The following is a 27,804-nucleotide window of genomic DNA, read 5'->3' as shown; positions in this document are numbered from 1 at the left end:
TTTATAGACACGACAGACGACAAAAAAAAAAAGTCAATCAAGACCTTTAAACATTTTTTTCCCACCCTTCCATGTTGGAATTTAAATAGTAAATTAGCACTTTTTCATCGTAGCTCATGCCTTTAGGCAAGTTCTCTGTTCACACTTCTAATCCAGAAAATTTGATTAAAAGTTTGTTTGAACCGCCTTGAGCTCAAAGGTGCTCAAACTCCAGCATCATCAAGGTAAACTCCGAAATCGTGCCTTCATTACTTCACAGTTTAAACACGCACTAATAACCAAGGAGCAAAAACGAACAAAATGCTCAACAAAATGCTCAGCATACATATTACTCTATTTAATAGAAATCAAACACTGACCAGAAAAAAACAAAAAAAACAAAAACAAAAAAAAAAAACACGTTTGTTCCATTTAGCTCATGCCACATGCATGTTTCAGGTCTAGTTGAGAATGTTGGCGAGATGAAGGTGACTGATCTTTATATACATTACACAGAACAGAACAAGAGTGTTTGCTGAGGAAGCCGATCGAGCAGAAAACACATGGCCCATGGAATGTACGGTGGGAAACTCTACGAGTGCGGTGCAAGTGGTTTAGCGTCTCCGAAACGTCAACGTATATATCTTCATTATTTGTTTTAGATTACAAAGAAAGGAAACCTCTCTGCAAGTGCAAATTAGCCTAATTAAAACAATACGACAACTCGGAGTTTGGAGAACGAACCGAAGGGTTTTGAATTGTCGAAAGATAAATCTAGGTTGCATTTATGTTCAAAACTGCTAATCGCTGGCAAAGAACTGTTTCTGATCGAGTGTCTTATTATAAGAGTCGGCACCCTGGGAGACGTGAAAATTCCTCGGTTTGACTTGGGATAAAGGGAAACAAAGAGCGGAATAATGGTCATGAATGATGTAGACAAAAACTGATTCATGAAAAAAAATATATGAAAAACAAGAAAAACCGATAAGAAAGTGTGGGCTTGACGATAAACACAAACAAATAAATACCTTGTGTAGTGATCTGGCTGATCCAACAAAATCACAGTTTACTAAATACTAGCGCATAGCAGCTCGACCTTGCCGTTACGTTAATCTACACGTGCGCCGAAACACTCTGCACTTTTTTTTTTTGGACTAATACTCAAATACTCAGCTTGATGATGTACAGATGAAAGGATTTGCAGGGAGCGATCATTGTAGCACTGACTAGGAACAGTAGAGTTACTACAGCATAATGAAAAGCAAGCAAATCTATGCAACTGTTGCTGGAAAGCACACGAGGACAGTTTCGAGAGGTTTTTTTTTTCTTTTTTTTTTCCTTTTAAACCAGGCACAAACAATGGCTGCCATTCATTCCGGGTACAGTATGTAAATTGTGAATGTTTTTTTTTTTTTTGAGGCTCTTACTTCGTGGCTCGACAACACAAAACAAAACACAACGAGAGACGTCACATTTCTTCATTAATGGGTCTGCGAGTGTACTAACGAGTGAAAACTTAGCTCTTCTTCCTACTTCTGACTACTACACTCGGATGGATGGACGGATAGATAGATGGGTGGATGGCTGGCTGGCTGTGCTAGCTGCCTCTCAACAGTCTGTCCATCATGATATTAAAGGGAAACTCCTTCAATTCTGGGACTTCATTCTCAGTGATATGTAGTGATATTTAGAGGATACTGATACCACGTTAAGACGAGCACTGGGACATGCGCTTTGAGCTTTTGAAGCGAGCGAGTGAGAGATTTACAGAGAGAGAGAAAGAGCGAGAGAGAGAGAGAGAGAGAGAGAGAGGTCTGTGTTTCTGCATCTGTGTTGTGCTTAATCAGGTTTTAAACCCTTACTCGAAAGAGAGGACAATGTAGCTAAATTGTAAATGTTCTTGTCTGCATGTCCACCGTAAGCCACCGAGGCCCTCTTGGAGAGCAAATGAAGACACAAGGACACGAACGAGACAGGAGGACCCTTTGTGCCATGTTTTCCGGAGGAGGACGTTGCCGGCGTGGAGACGGAGCTAGAAGTCGAAGTCGAACACAATGCGGTCCTCGAAGATGGCGATGAGCAGCATGATGGCGAAGCCTGTGAGCATGCCTACATTCTGTAGGACAAAGTGTCCCAGCTGGCAGCGTTTGTGCTCTTCGCTATCGCCGTGCAGCATCTCGGGCAACTGTCCGACAAAAGAAAAGTCGCTTTAAACATCAACGATGTCAGATTGAGCAGACATTCAGGCAAACGTTTTACAGCTGTAAAATACTCCAGCTCCACCACCGCTTGTTGTGTAGGAACAATGTGTGTGTGTGTGTATATATGTATATATATATATATATATATATATATATATATATATACATATATATATATATATATACACATATATATAGATATATATATATATATACACATATATATATATATATATACACATATATAATATATATATATATACAACACACATATATATATATATATATATATATATACATATATATATATATATATATATATATATATATATATATATATATATATATATATATTTTTTTTTTTTTTTAAACAGAAACTGAATGGCATTTCTACTTTGTAATTCCTCAGGAGTCTATTCATTCTTACCATGTCCACCAAGGCCACGTAGAGGAACATGCCAGCTGTGACGGCGAAAATCCAGCTCGTGACGTTGTGCGCGTACTGACCCACAGCTGTGCCGATCAGCATGCCGAAGTAGGCCATGAGAGCTGACAGCAAGTTATACACAATAGCCTGCTTTACCGTCATCCCGGCCTTCAGCAGCACTGCAAAGTCACCTACAGGCAAAAACAAGAACAGAGTCAAACCTATACATCACACCAGACACACAAACACCGGCTTACTCAAGGACGACCCAGTAGACGGGCACGAGAACGTACACGCTTCCATTGCGCTAATCTCAATAGCATGTTATTTTAGGTGACAGGCTAAAAATGAACATAGACAATTGGCACTGGGTCTCAATCCCCAAGCAAGACGGAGTAAAAATGCAGAAAAAGTCGATTGTTGGCCTAGATTCTCGTTATGTCGTGTCTCCTGTCCTCCTTCCCTGCTAATTACTGTCTAGAATGCCTTAATGTGTCACATGCATCAATCCATCTAAAAAAAAAAACAAAAAACGGTGGAGTCGTGACAGCCTCAACTGCGCAGCGCTTTCGAGCTGGTTCCCAACTCCCCTCGTGTCGACAGGCACAATTAAAACAGCCGTCAATGGAAATTAGCTGCGCCTCGAGGTGCTAAAGAGCGCTCATTACCACTGTGCCGTGCCTCGTGGAGAGGTGCTGGTAGACCCATCATTCCCTTAAGATGGCAAAAATAAACACTACACGTGCCCGTAAAAGTCAGTCAAAAAAAATATATATATTATCAAACACACAGGACACACAAGAGTGTGTATGAACTCAAAAACAAACAGACAGTCCTGCCAGGTAACCCAAACACTATAAAGAATATTTGGGTTTGTTTTGTCTCAGACTTGATCGATCTATGGCATAGACATATTGGGTACTGTTTGTTTTCTTTTCATTTAAACATGAAAGGACGCAGACGTACACAGAGATAGATGGAACCTCTCTGCTCCCCAGCTGATGTCTGGGATGAGGTGATCAATCGATATGGGATGCAAGAGGCATCTCTGGAAACGAAATACCATTACTCACATAAGCAGGAGAAATATCGCAGTACAGTAATGTTGCTGCACGGAACAAAAGATCCGGCCGCACCAGGAGTGATTCACACTGACTGGCAGCGCCCTTAACGCCAGCTTAACCTGTTTTACTGAGAAAATACAGCAGGTACAACAGGGACGAGAAGTCGGAGGCCTTCTTTCTCTCTAAACATTAGTCTAATAAATATTACGAGCTATGCATATTTGGCTTTGTTCAGAATGTTGGATGTGTACTTCCACAGCAAGTATGTGGTAGCCCAGTGGTTAAGGTGTTGGGCTACTGGTCGGAAGGTCATGGGTTCGAACCCCAGGTCCACCAAGCTGCCACTGCGGGGCCCCTGTGCAAGGCCCTTAACCCTCAGTTGTAAGTCACTTTGGATAAGGGTGTCTGCTAAATGCTGTAAATGTAATTAGTGGATTTGTATCCAGACCCCCAGATGTGGCTGTTCCACAAATTGTTTGGAGTGCACGGTTATACAGAATGTCTCTGAATGCTCAATCGTTACGATTTCGTGCCACTTGAACAACAATAGCATGACAATACCACTGTGCACAAATCGAGATCCATGAAGACACGGTGTGTTAAGGTCGGAGCGGAAGAGCTCGAGTGTCCTGCACGGACTCGACCCCACTGAACACGTTTGGGATGAATTCCGTCTGATCTCACTAATGCGCTTGTAAATGAACAAACACAAACATCTAGTGCCAGAAGAGTGGAGCTGGTTATAACAGCATAATGGGGAATAAATCCAGAATGAGGATTATGTTTAATATGCAAGTATGGGTGAGATGGTCAGGGGGGCACAAACTTTTGGTCATACAGTGTATAAAAAAACCAGGAATCGAAAATATATCTGTATTTCTTAGTAGGATATTTGTTAGAGACAAAAATGAGACCCATTGGGGTATAACCGTGAAATAATAGCAATCCTAACAACAATAACCTTTCATTAAAGTTACTTTTCTCCTGCGTTCTAGATTAGAGAATAGTATTAATATAATAACTGAATGGGGGCACGGTGGCTTAGTGGTTAGCACGTTCACCTCACACCTCCAGGGTTGGGGGTTCGATTCCCGCCTCCGCCTTGTGTGTGTGGAGTTTGCATGTTCTCCCCGTGCCTCTGGGGTTTCCTCCGGGTACTCCGGTTTCCTCCCCCGGTCCAAAGACATGCATGGTAGGTTAACTGGCATCTCTGGAAAATTGTCCGTAGTGAGTGAGTGAATGAGAGTGTGTGTGTGCCCTGTGATGGGTCGGCACTCCGTCCAGGGTGTATCCTGCCTCGATGCCCAAAGACGCCTGAGATAGGCACAGGCTCCCCGTGACCCGAGAAGTTCAGATAAGCGGTAGAAAATGAATGAATGAATGAAGATTAACTGGATTTTCAGGCACGGCTCTACGACTGCTGTGAGAACAGAAGAAAGTTTTGTAGTGTTTTGCTTCCTGCTGCTGAAAGTTTTACTTCATACAGCTTTTCTCTTTGTTGTTGTCCCAGAGTAGCTTTTACTAGAAAATCGTAACATTTCCAAGATCGATATCACTTTTCATCCTCCGGGTGCAGAAAAAAAAGTTAAGCAAGAGAGTATATGAATAATGCTTCAAGGTACAAGTAAGACATGTATCAAGACTCCGGCACCCGTGTGGTGTGAATTATGAATTATTGAATCAAAAAAAATCCCTTGCAAGGGGGAAATAAAACCTTTTCTTGCTGTACTAGACTTCCCAGAACTGACCTAAGATCACAGGGACTGAGATTCTTCTCGAATATCAGTTATTAATAGACCTGGATCAGCTCAAGGTTACCATTTAAATGGAAATGTTGATAATCCGATTAAATCTGGGGTGTATTCCAGTTTCCAACAGTTTCGACCGAGTCAACGTTTGCATTAGTTTTGAAAAATGACCTACCCAGTTCATGAGGTAATTCGTGGCAGAAGACGGCAACGGATGTACTGATGCCCCCTGTAATGTTGGCACTAAACGCAGCACCTGCAATATAGAACACAGCTCTGCCATAGGTCGGTTTTCATATTGTGAAACTGTTATTCTAAGACTGATTATTGTTTACAGACTAAGCACATGGTAATTGCCTTACCTATAGCCAATCCGTCACTGAAGTTGTGCATGCCGTCTCCCATGATGACCATCCAGGCTATGCTGGCAATGCCGGCATCTTTCATGTCCTTCTCTGAATGGCAGTGGTCGTGATGCGAGTGCCCGTGGCCGTGCTTCTTTGTTTTGGCCTTCTTGCTGTTTCCCTCTGAGTCTACTGGGTGGTCCGTGTCCGTGTCCGTAATGGCCAGTGGCGTCTTGCTGGGAGAATCTGAAGGCTGCTCTTCCATCATCGGAGTGGCGCTCTGGGAAGCTGATTGCAGAAAGCGGAAGAAAAAGAAGAAGAAGGGGAAAGAAAAACTGTCTTTTTTTACTATGTAGTGTCTGAGGAGCTGAGTCACTGGCTGTTTTTAAACAAAGTCTTTAGACATTTTCACAAATTGCTTCAATGAGCAGTAACTTTATACCTCAAAGGGTGTCTGCTAAATTTCATAAAAAGCCTTATAGTTTTTGAAAGTTGCCTGATAAGTGACTTACCCTCATCTAAACGTTGTAAATGCATCCACTCTGCATCTGAGCGCCTGTTTAGTTTGTGATCCGACAGCTTCTTCCCAATCTTCGCATCCTTGCCTCTCTTTCTCCTCTGAAAGAAGCTACCCTGCACAGAGAGAACACCTTTATAGCAAAAACACTCCTCCTTTTCTATACTCTCCTTCCTTTTCTGTTCTAAAGTAGCTGCACTGCAGTGTTTCAGGTTGGTTTTCAGATCAAATCCCTTCTCATACGCCAGGCCATTTCAAAAACATGTGGATCAAACGATCTATAAATGGTCATCTATAAATGTGTCAGTTTGTCATATTAGGTTTAGTACACAGAAAATAAGTGAGTGCTGTTTTATTAAAACCAATGTAACTCATTTTAGTGAAAAACTGCTGCAAATTGATTTTTTATTTACTTATATTAATTATACACAAGTCTACAGCTATTTCTAGCTGCAATCTAGCTTATATCAAATTCTACACATTCTTCACTGCATCACCAATTAAGCTAGCATTAGCTAAACGCGTTAGAATATAATTTTTTTTCCCAGCACTCACACTCTACTAGTACCAGTATGTGTTTATACTAATGCTAGTGTGCTGTGCTGTGCTGTCTGAAACCTTGCCCATCCCTAACCCCCCTGTGCTGTCTGAAACCGTCTCGTACCCCTTGGTCTTTGTAATGTTTGATCATCGTGATGCAATGCTCGATGATAAACAGGAGGTAGATTCCTGCCAGCGCCGTCAGACCCTTCCACACGCCGTCGAACTCTGTGAGCAGATCCACGCTCTCCTCTCCAAGCTCATGCTCACTTTGACCGTGGTCGTGGGTTCCTTGAGACTAGAAAATAAATGCACGAGGCTTAGTGCACTGGGACAGAAAACACAATCCGTAAGGTCTATCAAAATGCCCGATAAAGCAGTGCACATGCCGTCTGTGGCTGTTAAACACAAGTCACTTTCGTCTTACGTGAGGCAGCAGATGGAGGAGGGCATCTCCACTCAGCGTGCCCACTGCCAGTGCCACCAGGAAAGTGAGCAGGAACTTGAAGCAGGACTGATTGAGGATGGGCACCAGCACGACGCCCAGCAGGGACAGCAGGCTGATCACGGTGATGGACACGAAGCCACACACCCAGACCCACGCTGAAACAATAAGATCAAGTTCTCAGTGCTGCTGAAAGGTTAATATGATCAACTCCATGCAGTACTTGTACGACCGGGCATTAAATGTACAATAGTACGTATTCAATAAAGTTTTATTTGTACAGCACTTTTAACAGTGAACATTGTCTCAAAACATCTTCATAGTAATCTAAAAAAAAAATCTGAATAGAAATTCCAAAGTTTAAAATGAAGTTTATATTGATGCCCAAATGAGCGAGGCTGAGGCAGCAGTGGCAAGTAAAAATGCCCTGAGACAATATAAGGAAGAATCCTTAAGAGGAACCAGACTCAATATGGAATCCATCGTCATCTGGGTGGCATCGGAGAGTGGGGTTATAAATAATCCCCTTTCTAAAACTGTATATGGCCAAGTGGGGCGGTGCAACTAGGACCTTTTAAGAAACTTATAAATCAGTATCATTTCTTTGTTCATTATAGATTTAACGCTAATTCCTTGCTTTCAAAGCTGCCAAATGGCGGCATGATCTTCAAGTGGTTATGTACGTAGCAGCCCCACGGGACTCCCGGCTGTCCGTGCAGAGCCATCCGGTAGCAGTGGGCATCTCCAAGACTCCACAAGCCTCCAAACAGAAGTAAGGCATCAGGTTGGATCAGGCAGGTCTGAAGAGATGAAGCGGCCACACTGCCTGATCTGAACACTGGGAGCTCAGGAGTAGCAAAATGAAGTTGTGGATTAGCAGAAGTGTATTAAGTCAATGAGAAAACTCATTCAGGTCCGGGATTAGTTTTCTAAGCTCTCCACAAGGTGCTGTAGATCCTGGGGGTGAAGTTTTATGAACGTGGCCGGGAATCACGTCACGACTTTCAGTTGACCCAGAGTTTGACTTGTTCTATACCATGATCATTTTTATTGTCTACGGGTGCGGTCGCATACACACCGTTTTATCAGTTTGAATCAAAGCCAGATGCAGTTTGTTTGTGCAGGCGAGAACACCGCGGTCACACTTGGGAGTGGATCAAAACAACTCCAGGGATCTGAGCGTGACGTGTTCGGTCCGCTTCCATGTGGGGCCTGGATACAAAATGCAGAAGCTTTGAAACCAGCTCTTTGTGAATTTTGAGATTTGCGCACTCCTCAAAATTCCAAACCTAAATACTCTAAATGTAAAAACCAAAGCAAAGTGAAAACATTTCCCTTCGATTCGGTCTACTAGATGTGAACGCGCTCAGGTTAACCCGACAGTGAGTCTACACAGAAGATTATTTGCTTAAACTTCACAATGGTAGCCCTGATTAGATATGCTGAAGTGGTAATAGATGCACGGGGTAAAAATTTAATTAGCTTAATTAGGCAATCACTTTAATTGTATTTTAATGAGAGTTATTTAAAAGTTTTCGAGGTCATACTCTGAGGACACTTTTGATAGCTTTGTCATTGGGAGGCACTGTTTATAACGACTGCAGATACTATTCTTCTGAAAAACGGCACAAGGTATTAATTCGTTCATTTAACACTGTATTTAATCTGTGCACAGATTTCTGGACAAGTGTTAAGATCAGATTAAAAAGAGAAAAAATAATTAAAAAGTATTGAAAGTGCTCACAAGATTTGCGGGGGAGAACTGATTACTCTGTGACTCCGCATTGTGATCTTTTAATTACAGTTAACCACATTAATATGTGCGATCATTAAAAAAATGCAATTACCACTTTTTCCTTTTGCTAAAAATGAGAAAATGACTAACTATAAACTTGTAAAGGAGAAGCGCACACTGTCTCAGGAAGTAAAAGCAATCACCCACAGATACACTGCACTAATTATATAAGCCTAATAAATGGCACCCTCAAGCTCATGTCCAGCGAGTGTGTCTCCGTCTCTCTCTCTCACATACACACACTTCTAATGACTAGTACAAGTGTCAATTATTTACTGATGTACCGGCCTAGTTATCAGTGTGTGATTCAGTAGTTTATCTGTGGCTTTTTAATGGATTAGTAATAAATATAGTGACAAAAAAGTCTCACTGACTGTCGATAAAAAATAAAAACTTTTAATAAATAATGCTGCTTTTACATGGTACAAAATTCTGTCCCAGCTTTGATATCAAAAATGGTGAGCGCTGCCGATACAACACACTTGCACGTCGATAGGAAGGACGCCATAGGATGATGTGAAACTAACCAGACGGCTAAAAAGCCGGTAATAAAATGTGATGGTGAAAAACTAATGAGGAATTATTAAATCATGAGAGCAGTGACATAGTAATGGTAGGCGAATTACATTTAACTTCTATAAAGTAAGGCTCGCTTTGAATGACTTGCATTCGTGTTAGCATTTTTTCAAGCCAAGTTAAACTCCAAACTCCAGAATCAATTCCCTAGACATAACGTGGCGGATCGTCTGTTTCAGCGAGATCGTTTTCTGCACGAGTTCACGTCAAGCTTACGGCTGACGTGCTCGGATCATATGGAGGTTCAGTATCTGAGTTGGAGACGAGACCGTTATCACAAAATCTCTGCCATGGTTTTGGCTTTGTTTTCAGGCTCACTTTGGAGTACCTGCAAATGCATCTAAACCCACAGATATCTGCTGCGTTTTCAGTGCGATGACATTCTGTGCACATGTAAGAAGTGTCCAGTGTTCACTCCCACATAGCAGGAGCAAGACATGTGATCGCTTTCCTCAGGGAAGATGTAGCCAAAGACAAAGATACCATTCACACTGAACTCTTGTACATTATGTAAAATTCAACAGCCGTTCTGAAAATTTGTTTCATTTTCTGTTACAATTGTGCGACTATGGTGGCCGAAATAAACCCAGATGTCTGTATACGGTCTGTATGGTGGCAGTGCATTTATTTTTAATCTCGTGTTTGTCTGAATTACTCTACCGGCAGTAAACATGGGAGCTCACCCTGCCTCCTGCAGTAGGTTATTTTTGTATTGCCGATTGCCTCGTGGGGGGTGGGGTGGGGTGGGGAGTGAGGTACTTTGATGCGAATCACATGATTTTTTTACTACTTTATTGCAGTGATTTATAACCTTAAAACAAAGGGAGATAACGAAACCCAGACAAAGAAAATAAACCACGACGGTTTTATAGATCAAGCAACGAGAAGAATTTTAATTTGAATAGCACATAAATTTAGATAAAGAGCTATTTACCTTCAAAAAACAGCCTTTTTTTTTAAATAAGAAAAACACGTTCCTTCGGAGAAACGGCAGCAACAGAAAAGTGGTGCTCCGAGGTAAACAGTTAACCAGTGATGTAATGTAACGGAGTACAAATACTTCGATACTGCACTCAAGTAGAAATTTCACGCATCTGTACTTTTTAAATTTGTCAACTTTCACTTTTACTCCACTACATTTACTAGATAAAATGTATACTTTTACTCCGTTATATTTCCAATAAGCATCTTCGTTACTACAAGATAAAATCAGATGAAATGTGTGCGACTGCAATAAGGGAGGTTTGGCGAATCATTGCACGCTCTACGGAGAAACTCAGGTACGCGCAGCATTTATCTATAACGGCGGCAACCAAAAGCAGTGAAATGTCACTATTCTTATTACCAGAGTTGAAGCACAAACAAAATATTAATGCAATATCAATATTAAATAAAAATAACATTTATTGATTTGGTCTTTGTCTTGTGAATATTAGTTTATTAATGATGTCATTCATTGGACACACTGTTGGTAGAGAATGCACACATACATGAACTGATTCGAGAATGGCATCATTACATCATGCATAACATTTTGGTGTCCACTTTTGCCAGCTAATAATAGCATAACTTTTGGCTTACTATGTAGTCATATAATATATAATATAAAACTCTTCTTGTTTTAAATTCTCACTGAAGGCTAAACCCCCTAAAGATGAAACCCTAGAACCGCCCCTGCTCGAGCGCAGATTAAGCAGACATGTGAGCGTAGTGTCTTCGGACTCACCTCTAAAGCGTTAACTAACGAGGACTGTGTGCTGAATTTGTTAAAGCATGCTTGTACCTGAGGTTGGAGGCGCTTCCTGAATGTCGACCTGATGGTAATGGCGGATGCAGAGGCGACTGTCTATCTGATAGAGCAGGGCAGGACACAGGTAGGTGAACTGTGCTGGGGAAATGAGCGAGTCGGGGCTCAGGCCGTAGTGGTGCAGTAGCTGGGTGAGATTTAGACACTGAAAGACGAGGACAAAGAATGACCTACAGTTCACAACAATTCAAGAGTTAATGCAATAACAATGAAGTGAGCTACCTCCTCATGCAGATGAGGACCGTCTTCAAATCGACTAGCTGAAGAAGTGTTCGGGTTCCCCATCTCTGCTGGTACTGCACGTTTTTCTTTGCTGGATTGCCCCTGCTGATGCACATGGTGGTCGTGGTCATGGTCGTGATCATGCTCATGCTCATCCGCACCATCAGCGACTACAGTGCTGTCAGTAGGGTTGGGTGTTCTGCTTCGCCCCCGTTGTCCTTTACCCCTTTGTGGCCTCCTGATCCTTTTTGAAGTGGAGTTAGGAGGCTGACTGGAGGGCTGGAGAGAGAGTGCCTCAGAATTGCTAATCTGAAGGGATGCTGAGGTGTTTTGAGTAGAGTTCCTATTGGTTACAGTGTCTGGAGTGTGGTGGTAGTGGTGAGGGTGAGGGTGTTTATGGTGATGATGCCCATGATGATGAGGCTGTGTCTTATCTTCATGGCTACTGTGATCTAAGGATGGTCCAGTGAGATCATTGGTTTCCTGTGTTTGCTCACTGGTTTGTTCCTTTGTGTGGTTATGCAAGTGAACATGTGAGTGCTCCAGACTGTCCTGGGTATGGTCATGATCAGGTGTTTCAGTCTGAGTAATGTCCTGTTCATGATCATGGTCATGTGAGTGACCATGAGAGTGTTCATGATTGTTATGCGTATGGTCATAAACAACGCTTCGAGTCTGAGTACTGCCATGCTCATGTTTATGATCACCTACATGCTGGTCTTGTTCATGGTCATGGTCATGATCGTGGTCACCATCTTTGCCTGACCGTCCATGAGATTTGCTTTCAACAGTAGGACCGACTGCTGCGGTGAGATTCGGACTACATGAGCTTCCGTTGGTCTCTCCATGAGAGTGATGATTGTGGTCGTGGTGGGAATGATGTGAGTGCGGGTGACCAGGTGAATGTGAATGCAGGCCTTCCTGCACTTCCAGAAGGTCCAGATGGGCCACATGGTCATGTCCCAGGTTCTCATGATCCAGCTCCACCACTCGCACTTTGCCTAGTCCAAGACTCAGCAGAAGGTTCTGGAAACCATGAAAATCCAGCCGGTCCTGCTGGCCGTAGCGGCGGAACAGCTCCTGGATGTAGTAGTGCTGCTCCTGCTCTGCAGCTCCTTTCTGGTTCCCGGGTATCAGGTGAATTGGTGGGCCCACGTAGGGCTCCCTTGATATCTGGTGGTCGTCATGGACATGGTCGTGGTCATGCCCGTGGTCGTGGTCATTACTGTGTTGGTGGTGGTGGTGGTGGTGGTGGTGGTGATGGCCGCTTTCATGGCAGTGGGTGCACTGATGGAACAGGAGGGTGAAGAGGCAGAGAAAGCAAAACTTGGTGTGAACGTGAACTCTCATTGTCTCTTCACTTCGAGACCACTGCAAACACATGAAAAACAAAACAGGTACAAGATTAATATTGTTTTCATGCAGCATGAAAAATATCAGCTCTTTTATTAAATAACAAGACCATGATCGCTGAGACAATACCAGTCAGGTTCTCTACACACAATTACCTTTAGACAAACATAACTAGACTGTTTCAGAGACAGATGTCTCTGAAAGGTCTTGAAGTCCTGGGGAATAATAAATCAAGGGCACGCAGCAAAAGCTTTGAAGCACAAACTTTGCAAAGTGCAAGGCAAAGTGAGGCAGCTCAAGTCCTAGTGAGCTATAACATAAAAAAACGGTTGTGGCATTAAATGTTGGAATTTAAGCCGCTGCAGCAGGAAAGCAGGGTACGGTTACGGAAAAAAAAAGATAACACAATATTCGAACCAGCCGAACAACCAGAACGCCATAACCCCAAACGGGGTGGAACATTTTAACAAACAAACAAAGGATGAAACTGTAACTATATAACAGAAGCTTACAAATATACAGACAGGCACAAGGTTCCTGAATTCATATACATCTATATAGCTTTAGTTTTAAATACTAGCAAAGCAATAATAAGCTCTGGAACAGTGGCAGAACCATAACGTTTGAAAGAGCTTTAAAAGCAACGACGAGCGACAGATGTTTCCTGCGATAAATGTCTTTCCTCTTACAACAGCCTGATGTTGGGACCGGGGTCACGTTAAAAGCAGCATGAGTGACAGAACCAGCACAAAAGACCACAGCCTGAGAAAGAGATGTTGCTACTCTGTTGTGGGAGAATCTTATGACAGAAAGAGGACGTTGTAATGGAGAGGTGGTGTGTATAAATGAATACGCTGTACAGGAGCGAGAGAGCGCGAGAGTGAGGTTTCCATCACAGCCTTCAAATCCAGAAATAAATGCATATGTGCGAAGGGATTAGGAGTGAAAAAAGCCAACAGCGTTTTGAATGAAAACCCGCTGATTTTCCATCCTTTCAAGGATCAGTGGAACAACAGAAGGTAATGGAGCAGCAGAGGTGTCAATCTTCAGCGTTGCAGAAGAACAGAACAGAGTCATTTCGAGCGATACAGATGTGACAAAGGAGAACTTCGTTCTTAGAACTACATCACATTTAAAGAAGAAATTTGCTGTGAAATTGCCATTACTGCTATTAGCCCAGACACAATCAGACAATCATGTCATTAGTCCTGGGGGAAATGGGAGAAAAAAAAAAAAAAACTCACATGCTTTAAGGCCAGTAATATCCTTGAGCAGTCAATTTCTACGCGACGTTGAACAGATAACAGAATAAATATTTCTTTATTACACTTCAAAGCGGATAATAAATCTTTACTGTGTCACTAGCACGCCTCAGCTAGGCCACATGCTGCTTTAAAAAAAAAAAAATAACAATAATCCTTCCCTAAAACATGAAGGGAGCCAATTCAATGGGATTCTCCAGCCTGAGCGCGTCATGTGGAGTACTTACAGCTTCGGGTATCTGCTTCCCAATCGACGCACTAATGCAAATTAAAAAGACATGCGAGTGAGATGGTGTTCTGGCTTTCGGTTTGGCGTTTCAGGAGCCGTCCTCTGAGCGCGCGTCAACTGTGTTTATAAACATGTAACTAGAGTGACCTCTGAACCCCTGAGGAGATAGGATAAAATAATAATAATAATACAGCCTATTCTGAGGCAATCAGGACACACAAATAAGACAGTGTTGCCTGCTCAATGTGCTCTTTGTTACCTGCAAAAAGGGCTTTTTTTGCATAGGCGCGTGTTTGGGGAAAAAAAAAATATCATGAGACAATTCGGATCAGACCGGAATCTGCTGGGAAAGGAGGCATGGATGACCGGGGATGAAGGAATTTCACTGAGGCTTAGAGGTGTTGCGGAAGAGTCACATGTTCAGGTCCAGATGCCTGAGCAATAATCGTTCTGACAGCCGTAACTGTATAACAGCGCTCTTGAAGCTCTGAGTTTTTTACTGCATAGATGAAATGAAATCACACCATCTGTACCTGTTTACTGCTCCAAATATTCATACTTGTGATATAGATAATCCTGACGTGTTTTTATTTATTTATTACATACACATACATACAAGATATAAAGGATTAAAATATATATAAGGATAAAAATAAAATCAAATGGAAGTAGAATATGGGTAGAATGGAGGTAGAAATAAAAAGTATAAACTATATAAAAACTATAGAACATATGTGAAAAACATAAATGTGTAAGGTAAATATTGGCAGTACAAATTAAATGATTTAGTGATTGTCCTTAAAGCAGGGGTGTCAAATTCACACTCAAACTCAAATTCACAGTGGGTCAAAATATAAAACTGAGATAAAGTCATGGGCCAAACTGAATATTTATTGAAAAATTAACTGATATGTAATGTTCAACCTTTTTCATATGGAAACAAACTTTAGTTTTGCTTAAACACAGGATTTGGAACAACTCCTGAGTTCTTTCCCCGAGTCAATAACTCCTGAGCTAAACACTGTTACTACACAAAACGCGGTTGTAGCTGCCTCTATACATTACTACGATAGAAAAGAGGTGTTATTTGTGTAGTAACAGCGTTTAGCTCAGGAGTTATTGACTCGGGAAACTCCAACCTGTGAATATGTGGCCAACTTCCTGCTCCTTCAGTTCTCTCCAGCGCTGGAAAGCTGATCCTATATTAACACGTCCTACTTCTTGTCCTTATCGTAAGCCTTTCATCGCTTTCTTTCTTTGTTTTTATCCTCCATGTCAACGTTAAAACCGCTTTCTGCTAATGTCACACATGCGCACTGGACACTCTCTCCACCGCATATTGACGAGACACGCCCTTTTCTGCTCATTGGCTACACGTTTGTTTTGTTTTTGCAGTTTTCTAAAGCACTTCTCAAACAACGGAGACCCCACCTTTAAAGTGTGGGTGCGGCCTAAAAAGTTTAACCCCCCCCCCACACAGTCGGTGGTTTTGTTTCGAACAAACATACGTACACGTACACACTTTAATAAGATAAAATAGCCCTGTGTGCAAAAACGAGAGATGCATTGCGGCGATTATTTATCATCATTTAATTAACGATTCCTTCAGATCTAGAAGTAAAACTGAAACACCGGTACATACCGTAAAACTACGGCCCTCCACTTTGGCCCCGGTCCTGATCCAAAGATGTTTCCCCCAGCTCTTCACTCTGCTCTGTAACTGAAATCACAAGCAAAATCATTCCAGTATTACTGTCAAATCAACGTTATTAGATCTGTTCCTTTAACGTTCGTCAAGCCGAGCCTAACAAAGTTTAATACTGAAAGATCTGAAGGTGCATGAAGGTCATACACACTGTACTATTAATGAACGCAGAGAGCAGGAAGGATTAGATCCTCTTTTGAAATGCTGTCGGATGTACGTGTTCTAGGACCATGGGCTGCGGAGGAGCTGAACAGCATGGAGGCGAGTCGAACACAAAAAACACGCTCCTCAGTGGTGCGTGGGCGCCAAACGCACAGGACGCGAATTGCTTCCGAACGTATCGTTTGATCTGGTGAAAGGCTGGAAGGGGTCAGGAGGCTCGACCGAATTCGAGGCTGAATTCTAGGGAAACCTATAAAACATCCTGCATAGAATTGGGTGTGTGTGTGTGTGTGTGTGTGTGTGTGTGTGTGTGTGACAACACTGTTGGGCATTAGAAGGTCAGCGGTAGCCTCGAGCAGGTCATTTCACGAGCACAGATGGGAAAAATGACAACAAGAACAAAATAGTGTAGTGCTTACATTGGCAGGGATTCGGCTAGTAAAGGGTACTGAGTTGAAAACGTACACACCCTCTTCCCCAAGTCGTTATGTCAGCTGAGTTCATATGACTCTCATGCGCTCGCTTCGTCTCTCCGGCCTTTCTCGAGCACGAGTCCATCGCCGGTTCAGTGCAACATGGAATCCAGATTGACGGGTCTTACAGTAGAGCTGTCTGGATTATCCAGTTAATCACACCCTGCTTTGTTTATTTAATTAGCAATCTCTCTCTCTCTCTCTCTCACACTGGCAGACAGGTCTGTAAAATACATAATATGTAATCACCTGCTGAGCTGAGAGTTCATGGATATCAATCAGCTAAACTGGGAGATCAATTAAACCAAATTAAACCAAAAGCTTGAGGACACAAGATCTGATTGAACTTCTGTGAAGCTTCGGATCCATCGTAACGGTTTCTCTTCTGGGAGCTTCTCATGAAAGCAAGATGTTGGGTTCGTCTCATCTCTTAACATGCACTGGCAGTTTGTCGTTTGCATTATTTCGTTTTAACGCACGAGGGTGTACTGTAGGTATGTAGCATCAAGCATAAACGTCAAGACGGCGCTGATGGCTCACGCACACGCCGTATTGTGTGTTCGGCCCACAGACGGACAGCTATTTTCTAGGCAGTTAGAGTTGACCTGGAAATTAGGGTTGATGGTAATGTTAGACAGCAGGAACGTGGCACGATTAGTGTGAACAGGCTTAGAAGACACTCGGGGTGCCATGACATGATACGACTTTTACAGCATGGTCCGTGTTACGTCGTAAGTCCACTTATAAACCGTTTTTAACCCTAACCAAGCATCTACAGAGAGTCTGGAAAGTTGGAGAAAACGTATAGAGCTTAAGGGTGAACAAGCAGGTCATATGTTAAATGCAAAAATGAAATCGATGTAGTTTTCTACTACTAAATGCCAGTGAAAAGATTCGCTGTATGCAGCAATTCACCTTCATTGCAGCTTCGCTATCTCTCAACTGGATCTGTGCCTCCATACCTGTCTCTCTTCCCACGGTTTAATCAGAAAGACATACACAAGAAAGTAATGGCTAAAAATCCAACCCCCAACAACATGTGACTCACAAGCTATCACAACATGAACGATCCATTTTCTCTCCTGTCTAAAGAAATGGCGTGCTTCACTTAATGTACCGACGACTGTTAAACTTTAGAGTAACATCGAAAGTCCACAGGAGCACACCGTTCTTCTTCGACTGTGAATCTGTGTATCATTTACATATGTTTTGGAAAGCCCTCGGGGTCAGGAGAGATGAGCAGATGCCTCTGAACACAATGGCAGATGGCAGGAGGAACAGTGTGTGCTCTGTGACCACTGGGGAAATTAAAGCAAAGTGGAGCTGGGTGACGGTTTCAGCTGACCAAACTTCGGCAGAACTTTCCGGAAATCAGAATCAGGTTTAGTGACGCAGGGATACCGGCGCCGGTGCTGCAATATCGCTTTGGAGTCTTATCGTATACTCTAATGTGTAAAAATGCTGCAATACTGAAATCATACCGGGTGACGCCACAAAGGTGAATCATAAACGTGAGGAACTCACACAGCATCTCTCCATAAAGTCCCTGACTGTTTAGTACTCAGTATCAGAACTGTTGAAGCTTTTTTTATATATATAAAGTACTTGACTTGAACTCCGTGTGAAAAATGCTACCTAATAAAATTCAGATCGCTTGAAGGTCAGTTCTGTAAACTGAAACATCAAGTGAATCCCAGCTGTCTAAAGAGACAGATCTGTTTGGATAGAACGCCTGCGGTGTGGAGAGCCGAGCCCAAAGATCCTTGATCCTTCAGTCAAAAAGACACACACCTACCTTAAAAATAAACAGACACGCCATAAAACTAAACACGTACAACCCCCCTGATAGATGACCAGCGAGATTATTATTATTAGGGTCGATGGGTATCGGAGTCTGGAGCTCAACCTGTCAAAACATCAGAAAAGGGTTCACAGGAACTGGTGTTTTAACAGCGGTACGGCAACTTGTCCTGAAATCAGATCATGTGTGCGGACGGTAAACAAAGAAAGAAAGAAAGAAAGAAAGAAAGAAAGAAAGAAAGAAAAGTGAAAATAAAACCTGGGTCACAAAAACGTTTCCGAAACTTCAAAATAGGAACAGTACCACTTCCTGAAATACTTCTTCCAACCCTGGAACTCTAATAAACAATAACAAGTGGCCTCGCTCGAGATCACCGTCGGGCGGCGATGCACCTGCGATTCAGTCTGCAACACGTCTCCAGAGTCCCGCTGCTGCGTACCTTTCATCCAAAGAGAGATGTCTGGATAGATGAAGGACGGAGATGATCAGCCTTCGATGCTCTTCTATAGCACTGTCTAGAACGCCTACAGACTGGAACTCCTTTACGTCGGCGAGGATTCGGGTTTATATGGGTGAGGATGTGGTCTTGTATGCATAGGAGTGGGTGGAGAAGGGGATTTAAGTTAATCAGCTACTGCGGCGACCACATGCCTCAGCGCCAAAAAAAAAAAAAAAAAACCTGGACACCAGTGAACTGTGAACATTTGCAGAGATCCAGCATTATGAATGCTTCAACGATCAGATCTCATGTTTTGGGTGCTGACTGATGGCCAGCTGAATAAGGACTCTCCTTCGCCCAAATCACCAACAGTAAATGTGACTGTTCCATTCTCTGAGCTCCTTAATAAACGTTGACAAGTCACATAAAATCCAGGTTGAGTTTGACCCCTTAAACCATGTTGTAAGCAGTGAAACTCAGACAATATTATTATTGCGCATGTCAAGAATGTAAATCCTCTTTATCCGTATTTGACTTTCCGCAATATGTTGGAGTTTTTCCGTCACATGACCGGCAAAACTTATTAACTCTAAACTTATTTTCTCACGCACAAATTCAGAACATATAGAAAACCTGCTCTCAGGACACTAGGAGTCACGTTACAGGGTGGGTTGGGATGAGGAACCGAAATCTGATGTCAGGGGAAAATGAGCGAGAGGGAAAAAAAAGAGAGAGAGAGAGAGAGAGAGAGAGAGAGAGAGAGAGAGAGAGAGAGAGAGAGAGAGAGAGAGAAATGTCGTACTTTGTCGTAAAACGTCTAAGGATGATGCAAACTTGTCTGGGATTCCATGTAGTATTTAAAAATTCTGTTCTAGCATCACTATGGAGCATCAAACATTAGCATAAGCTACTACATGAAAAATAAATAAATATATACTATAGTGGCACTTTTAATATTAGTGATGTACAATTTGGGGGGGGGGGGGGCAAAATAGGTTCAAACGAGGCAACGACTTAGTGTGTGGTGATAGTACCGTGTCTAGCAAGAACATGTTCCTTTCGCTATAGTGACCGTAAAGCACTTAACCGTTATTTTGGATGGGGAAATAAAAATAAAAAACGGTATTCTAGTGTCTCAAAAAATAGAATCAGAAAGACAAATGATAAAATAGTTCATCGTATTGATCGATAGAAATAAGAAGAAATCAACTGACCCGATTTCTTAACGGTGGTAAAGGATGACCCTCGGGCGAGAGTCATCTCCTGTTATCACATGAAGCAGACACAATCCCAGGCTTCACTTAAAGTGAAAATCAGTAACCAGTTCGAGACCTTATGTTATGGTTCGCTCGATGGTTAGGCAAACGGGTTCACGTGGACTTTATGTATTTTCGGCCAACACAAGCCTTTGCTTTCGTCATCTCGTCTGCAAATCCGCATCATCTTCTGCATACTTCTGCTTTTTCTACAGATTGAGTCACTAAATGTTGGTAAAGCTCTAGTGAATTTCGATGGGAAAAAGAACCCGGTGCTTGGTTCTGGTTTGTTCTTAAAACTGCTTCTAAACTAAATATAGCGGACAAACTCAACGCATTTTTCTAGATGGTTAGGATCTCGTACCCGACTTCGAAGACCGACCAGCAGCTCTGGGACATTTAAATCAGCACTCATAATATTCATCTGTAAAAAATAGATAAAAACAAAAGTGTGGATATTTCCCTCATGACCTCATTAGTAAAGACAAGTGAGCCCTGGTTTGGTCTGAACCATCGTTCTTCAGGCCAACATGTTTAACCCTCGTCTACTCCGATGTCGAGGCATCAGTCACATGAGCACAAGTAAACGTCGATCTCATGCACAGCCGCAATCCACGGAAGTACAATAAACTCCTTTCACAGGCTCGTGTATTACGTGAGGATGTTCTATTTTTTTCTGTCGCTCCTCAGTACGGAATTACGTGTTAATTAACAGTCCGGGAGTGTTTGGTGCCATGCAGACTACAGCAGCTACAGGTACAGGACAAGCTGGGGACGAGCGGACACTGGAGACCGTGGACACTTTTACTGAACTTCCGTCAACTAGTGCACCGTGTATTGCACAACAAATTTTTCACGGTGCGACTTTTATCTATTTACGACGCAGTTACTCATGACTACTGTGCGCTTTTTCCGCGTACACGCTACCACGACCTCTGACCACAGACGACGTCCTGTAATATAGTTCATACGATCAGAACGGACTGTAAAGAACACAGACGGTCTTTTCTACATATTGGTTTTCCATTCTTTTTGCTTCGTGGCATAAAGTCTTAGGAACTGTTGAGTCCTAGTGGTGACACGTTTCGCCTTGGGGATTAATAACCTACTGTGAAGTGAAGCCAGTTAATATCATCGTTCTTAAAAGACGCTAAGCGGCCGGCGGAACGGGTGCAGCGCCGGGTTTAGAAAGCTAAGTGTTTGTGTTGTTGTGAGATGAGAAATAATAGCCGCAGGTAAGCTTCGGAGGATATTCACCCGCAGGCAGATCGATAACAATACGGTTAAAGCACATGCTCGCGGTGGATTTGACTAGAACCTTTTATTCCACGTGAAACTGCCTCAGCGACAGAACCTAAAGACCGATGAGCAGGGTGACCTCCGCGCATTCACACAGTTTAATCCTGAACAACTGGCCGATGAAATGTTTGACTATTAATAAGGACTAGCGGCTACGACCCAGCGTTAAAGAGCACGAGGAAGAAAGTAATACATCAAAGAACAATGAAGCTGAACTAAATTCTCATAATAATAATAATAATAATAATAATAATAATAATATTTAATGTCTATAAACTGCAGTTCTGAACTGAAGAAAGGAACGTCTGTAAAAAATAAAACACCCAAAAATAAAACCTTTATAGAAACAAAGGGGAAAATGTGCTGTAAATGTTGATGTAACGTCACTACGTGGGGAGATGTGCTCATGGATGCAAAGCCAGGACACCAGAATTTCCATAGTACCAAAAACACACATCGAGATACTAACATTGGCTAAAGCACCACGGTGTCTCCGCTCGCGCGCTCACGATCATCAGCATCGATCTTTGTTACGCTCAACAAGTGCGGCAGATTTTGATCTGTTTTGATCGTGTTCCTTCGTACAGTGTGAGAATCTATATAATGCACTCTTGAGTTTCTGCGAAAAATACAAAAATAAATAAATATTGGATTAGCAAATTTTAATCAAACACACAGACTTTAATTCTGACAGATTCGATGCAGATTTGTATTCGTTACATTTACAAAACCAGAAGGCACAGAAAGGAATGCCGAACGCACATCTGCATGCACATCTGGTGTACAAAGCAAAGCGTTGCGAGTTGCTTATGGAACGTCGCACGTTGGTGTGAGAACGGCTTAACAGATCGCCGGTAAGACGGCAATGATGTTTTAGTGAAGTAATAAAAAAGCACAAAAATGAAGGATTTGATGATGATGCGAGAATGAGAAGCTCGGTGTGGGTGTGGTGTGGTGCAGAGATTCGAGTCCGCCAAAGCAGCAAATATACAGATGGTATGAACGTTCAAAGTGTGTGACGGGGAAATGAAGGGGAAAGCTGGAATGGTTACACGTGTGTGAAGCCAACGTGTGTGAGTGTGTTGATGGCATGACGTCCTGTCCAGGGTGTATATTCTCCGCCAGGAGAGATTACCGACAAGCAGAAGATACCGATGCCGCGTCGGCTCGACTGTCGTGAAGCTCATAACGCTCATGAACGGCGCGAAGCCGGAGTTCATTGGGAGGTAATGAAACGGGTCGGGATTCATTAGAGCACTGATTTGGCGAGAGGTAACTACAAAACGCTCGACTGTAATTCGACAAGGCAGATGTAAAAAGAACGAGCTGACTCAAAGGTCTCAGAGATGATTGGCTGGTTAAGAAAAGGTTAAGAACTCAGAAAGCACAGATTTCATTCTTGCTAGAATTAAAAAAACAAAACAAAAAAAAATGTAAAGTCATCCTAGTATATAGTGAATCATTTGAGTCAAGAAAGACTCCAGTCTGCTCCGTCAACATGATGGAGTGACTGTTTGGTGAGCCAGGGTTAGTCTGTTTACTCAGACACACAAAGGTCAGAGTTACACCTCCATCCTGCCTTTTTTTTGTTTTTGTTTTGTTTTTTTAAATCAATTCTCTTTGGCTTTTATCAACACGTCTTTCGGCAGTGATTCAAAATTGTCTGCGTTGCCCGAAGACCTGAAACTCGCACGGTCAAGAAATCCACTTTACACACATGAGCGTGTTGAAGCATTAATCCCTTGACAAGAACGGTCTGTTCTCAAAAGTTTATACACTTCCAAACACACACACACACACACACACACACACACACCCCTTACACACACACCCCTTACACACACACCCCTTACACACACACGGCCACCGACGTGATCTTAATATAGCCGCTCATGGTTATTGTCACTAGGGCAAAAAAGAAACACAATTGCGACTGGAGAGGAATTGAAACTTGTGAAACAGAAAACACAAGTATTACAGTGTGATAGATTACTAACTCCACACAGCACCATCGATCCACCAATCGAGTAGTGTAAATGAAGACAAATAAAACTAATCATACAATTCTGGTTCAATTAGATTTTTTTTTTTCCTTTTTCTTTTAAAAGGCACCTTAGAAACGTACAATGGGTTAGTCTGTAATCTGTAAAGGACAAACAGCGGATTTAGAGATTATTACTATTATCATAATTAGCAAAGTTTCGTATGAAAGTGAGCCATATTACTTTCCCCTTCTTCCTGTGTGTCTTTATTCATGATTGTTTGTTTTGTGATCCCAGCTGTCTGCACTTTACCTTTTATAGAGTTATAAGTTTAATACATGTAATGTTATTATAGGGAAAAAATAACGATATGATAAACCTTTACTCTTCCTGCCCTTTTTTGACCGGTCAAAAAAAATGAATAAATATATATTTAAAAAAAAAAAACAGCATCTGGACTTTCATTGTTTAAACAAACAGCAGCACTAACCTTACACGGCAGAAACATTTTTGGAAAACTACCAATTATGATAAAAGAATAATAATAATCCTCCATGAGGAGAAAGAAGGAATGCAAAAAAAAAAAAAAAAAGAAATCTGGAGCTTACAGCCAGAAGTCTTTCAGTAAGAAAACATAATCCAGGCATCAGTAATCATCTATATATAGTCTTGATTAACAACTAAGTAAAGTATCAGACACTAGCCCTGCACATTCGCCAACTTAAGCCAGTCTATTTAAGCCTGTACGTAACAACAGTCGTAACTGGTCTACAGGTTGTGTTTTACAGTTAAACAATACCATATTGTTATTAATAAAACACTAATCACGAAGCTTCCTTAGGAGACGCAATAACTGCGACTTGAGGAAAACTTGAATTCTTTTATTTTCTTGCACACTCATTAGGGCCCTTGTGTGGTTTCTGAAGTTGTGCACTAGTGCAGTGGAAATCACACACACACACACACACACACACACACACACACACACAAATAGCAAGTGAACTTTGTAAGTGCTCACAAACTAGAGATTACACTGTTTTTCACACAAAGAGCCCTAAGCTCTACTAAGAGACCAGAGCAAACCACAACGTCTTCATCAGCTGAATCCATCACACTGAAGCAGTCTGACTCCATTTTTATTTGAAACACAGCTGTGTGTATGTTTTGTTTCTTAGTAATAACACCATGTGCCTTTATATTCAGGTCAATTCCTTATCTTTGGAAAAGTGGGGGTTCTTTTGTTGATCCACAATGTTTGAACTTTTTCCAGCCACACGTCCTTACAGGAAGTGGCATGTAGGATCTTGGAGCGCTCTGAGCGATTTACGTCTCCAAATCTAGAGTCAACAGTTTCTATATAAGCACTCGTGATGTACAAACTTGTGTAAATGGGTGTGCTAAAAAAAGACTATGTCATGTCCTGCAGGAAAAGAGTTTGTGTGTGTTGTCTTCAGTATAAATACAAGAAACACTTCTTTTTTTTGTCTCCTCAGACTGAAATAAAGGCACTGACTGTGTATAAAATGCAGAACAATAAATTAAAAAAAATAAAAAAAAGTGACGTGACATACGGCTAAGTATGGTGACCCATACTCAGAATTTGTTCTCTGCATTTGACCCATCCAAAGTGCACACACACACAGCAGTGAACACACACACGGAGCAGCGGGCAGCCATTTATGCTGCGGGGCACGGGGAGCTGTTGGGGGGTTCGGTGCCTTGCTCAAGGGCACCTCAGTCGTGGCCGGCCCGAGACTCGAACCCACAACCTTAGGATTACGAGTCAGACTCTCTAACCATTAGGCCATGACTTGTCCCCAACGATAAATAAATAATGAAGAGGATTGAATAATTTGCCTAAAACCCCCTGTGACAAGTCGAGCTGAGGTCCACCATCTTTTGAAGCTTATAATGAGGCTCAAAATAATCAGTTTGTATTAAAATGAGGTGGATGTAATAGACATGGATCTACAACTTGGATTTTTATAACTTTGAGATAAAGAAAGAGAGAAAGATAAATTAACCGGTGTAAAATATTAATAGTCATTAAAATCTTGTAAAATCTCATTAAGTTCTCTGGTGTGGTAACATTACTCAACACCAATCTAGAAATTGTATCCAATCCAAACAGTACCCTAGTCAGTCTTATATTTAACTACAAACTTCCCCATATTTTTAACTGTGTGTGAAGTCACCATTCTCAAAAATAGCTGTACGATAACTACGCAAACTCGTCTTGTGTTTAAAACGTTCAACAAACTGTCCGGGGGAAGAAAAAAAAAACACCAATAACGGTACAGGTGCTATCAGGAATTATCTGCAACCTTGTAGTGCATCCTGTTCTCACCGTTTGCATTCACCAGTGTGTCTGTATCCAAACGCATCGAAACACATTGCTGTTGTACACTGTTGTGCAAACACATCGTTATTGTGACACACTGCAAACTAACAAAGTTCAGACATCCAGTGCATCCTTTACAACTTAATGACATCAGCATGAGTTTCCCAAACACTTTAATAACAGTGTGAAGGTAATAAATATTTCCCAACTGCACATAGTAAAGAAAAACACCAGTATTTTATTTATTTATTTATTTATAATTACTTCCCAAGTTTATACTTGTGAGGCGATTTAAATAAACAAATGCTAAACTTATTTATTATAGAATTATATATATATATATATATATATATATATTATATATATATATATATATATATATATATATATATATAATCCCAGAAATTTGTGACAAACACAAGAGACTGAATGTCACTATGACACTCAACAGTCCTGGGTCTTGTTCCTAATCGCGAGTCACTGCACTAGATAGTGTCACTAAACTACATACGTCATTACAATAAAGTCCACTAAAGAGCGCGAGCAAACGTAGAGAGAAGAACGGGGATTGGGACACAGCCCGAGTGTAATTAACCTTAAACGGGACTAATTGTTTATTAAAAATCGTAAAGAAGGTTAAAATGAAAACAAACTAAACAAAGAATAAACAAAAACACTGAATGCCCATATAAATGTTATTCCGCTGTCATATACGTGTGTCTTTTCTACAATTACACTACTGCAACATCACAAAGTTAAAAAAAATAAAAATAAAAAGGAAAGTGACGTGAACTACTTTACACGTGAACTACTTTACACGTGAACTGCTTTACACGTGAAATGCTTTACACGTGAAATGCTTTACATTTTTTATCAGACACAAATGTGTTTAGGTCGTGAATTAAAAGTCTGAAACAAACTGAAGTAATTAACAGTATATCAAAAGAGTTAAGTTAAGAAATGAGCCATTTAAACTAGTTAATTAGTTATTCGGTCCAAATCAACACCCCGTTAGAGTTTTACACCAAAAAATCAACAAGACTGCAGTTAATGATCTGACTAAATATGTAAGTGGTACATTTTGTGGCTGACCACGTTAAAATAACTTCCCCTGGCTAATGCTAATCATGAGACTCGAGCCAAAACACACACACACACACACACACACACACACACACACACACACACACACACAGTAACAACAAACCGAAATATTATTAATATGTTTTATCCGCCATTTTATACCTGTTTAAATTTGGCAGTGATATTCGTAAATGAAACCAAAACATTCATTAGAACGAGCGCTAATGCTAGCGCTAAAGTAAGCTAATGCTACCGCTAAGCTAAGGCTAGCGCTAAGCTAATGCTCGCGGTAAGATAAGGCTCGCGCTAACCTAAGCTAATGCTTGCGCTAAGCTAATGCTAGTGCTAAGCTAAGCTAAGCTACAGGTTCCGTAAAGGCACACGTCAACGCAACGTGCGCCTTAAGCGAGGCGAGGGCACGAGAAGCCCGAGATCTTCCACATTTCAGCTCCAGTCGGATTAAAACATTAAAAATAAAATAAAATACATGACTACTGGCTACGCGTCGGTACGCAGCTCGGGTCCATGTTGTGGGAGTGTGTGAAAACAAAATCGCGGTTTTTTTTTATATAGTTACCTCACTCAAGTGCCGTGTGCATCTCCTCTCCGCTCGGTACTAAAAAAAAAAACACAGCAGATGCCGCAGCAGACCCGGAAACGCACATAAAGCCCAGTGAGGGGCGCAGGAAGGACATTCACCAACTGTGTTTACGCGTAATTTGTCGCGTTAGCGTGTAGCTGAAAGAGCGCGGCA

The 27,804-nt window shown here is 41.7% G+C and overlaps 1 protein-coding gene across 5 annotated transcripts; it reads right to left on the bottom strand.

Annotated features, from left to right (window-relative positions):
* Positions 1 to 321: 321 nt before the first annotated feature.
* Positions 322 to 27,804, bottom strand: slc39a10 (solute carrier family 39 member 10). Of its 5 annotated transcripts, none has more exons than XM_027152464.2 (11): positions 27,628 to 27,793; positions 16,152 to 16,229; positions 11,666 to 13,036; positions 11,420 to 11,588; positions 7,248 to 7,423; positions 6,945 to 7,118; positions 6,276 to 6,396; positions 5,782 to 6,051; positions 5,595 to 5,675; positions 2,608 to 2,798; positions 322 to 2,164 (listed from the first exon to the last, which is right to left on the bottom strand). In XM_027152464.2, the coding sequence occupies exons 3-11, from the start codon at positions 13,013 to 13,015 to the stop codon at positions 2,012 to 2,014; spliced, it is 2,685 nt and encodes an 894-aa protein (XP_027008265.2). In that variant the 5' UTR covers positions 13,016 to 13,036; positions 16,152 to 16,229; positions 27,628 to 27,793; the 3' UTR covers positions 322 to 2,011. The 5 variants fall into 5 exon arrangements, with proteins under 5 accessions (XP_027008265.2, XP_027008266.2, XP_027008267.2 ...); XM_027152465.2 differs by lacking the exon at positions 27,628 to 27,793 and adding an exon at positions 20,304 to 20,451; XM_027152466.2 differs by lacking the exon at positions 16,152 to 16,229 and having other exon boundaries at positions 27,628 to 27,804.

The sequence above is a fragment of the Tachysurus fulvidraco genome, chromosome 6, assembly GCF_022655615.1.
Source record: "Tachysurus fulvidraco isolate hzauxx_2018 chromosome 6, HZAU_PFXX_2.0, whole genome shotgun sequence".
NCBI classification, from domain to species: domain Eukaryota; kingdom Metazoa; phylum Chordata; class Actinopteri; order Siluriformes; family Bagridae; genus Tachysurus; species Tachysurus fulvidraco.
This window is presented reverse-complemented; position numbering and strand designations above follow the sequence as displayed.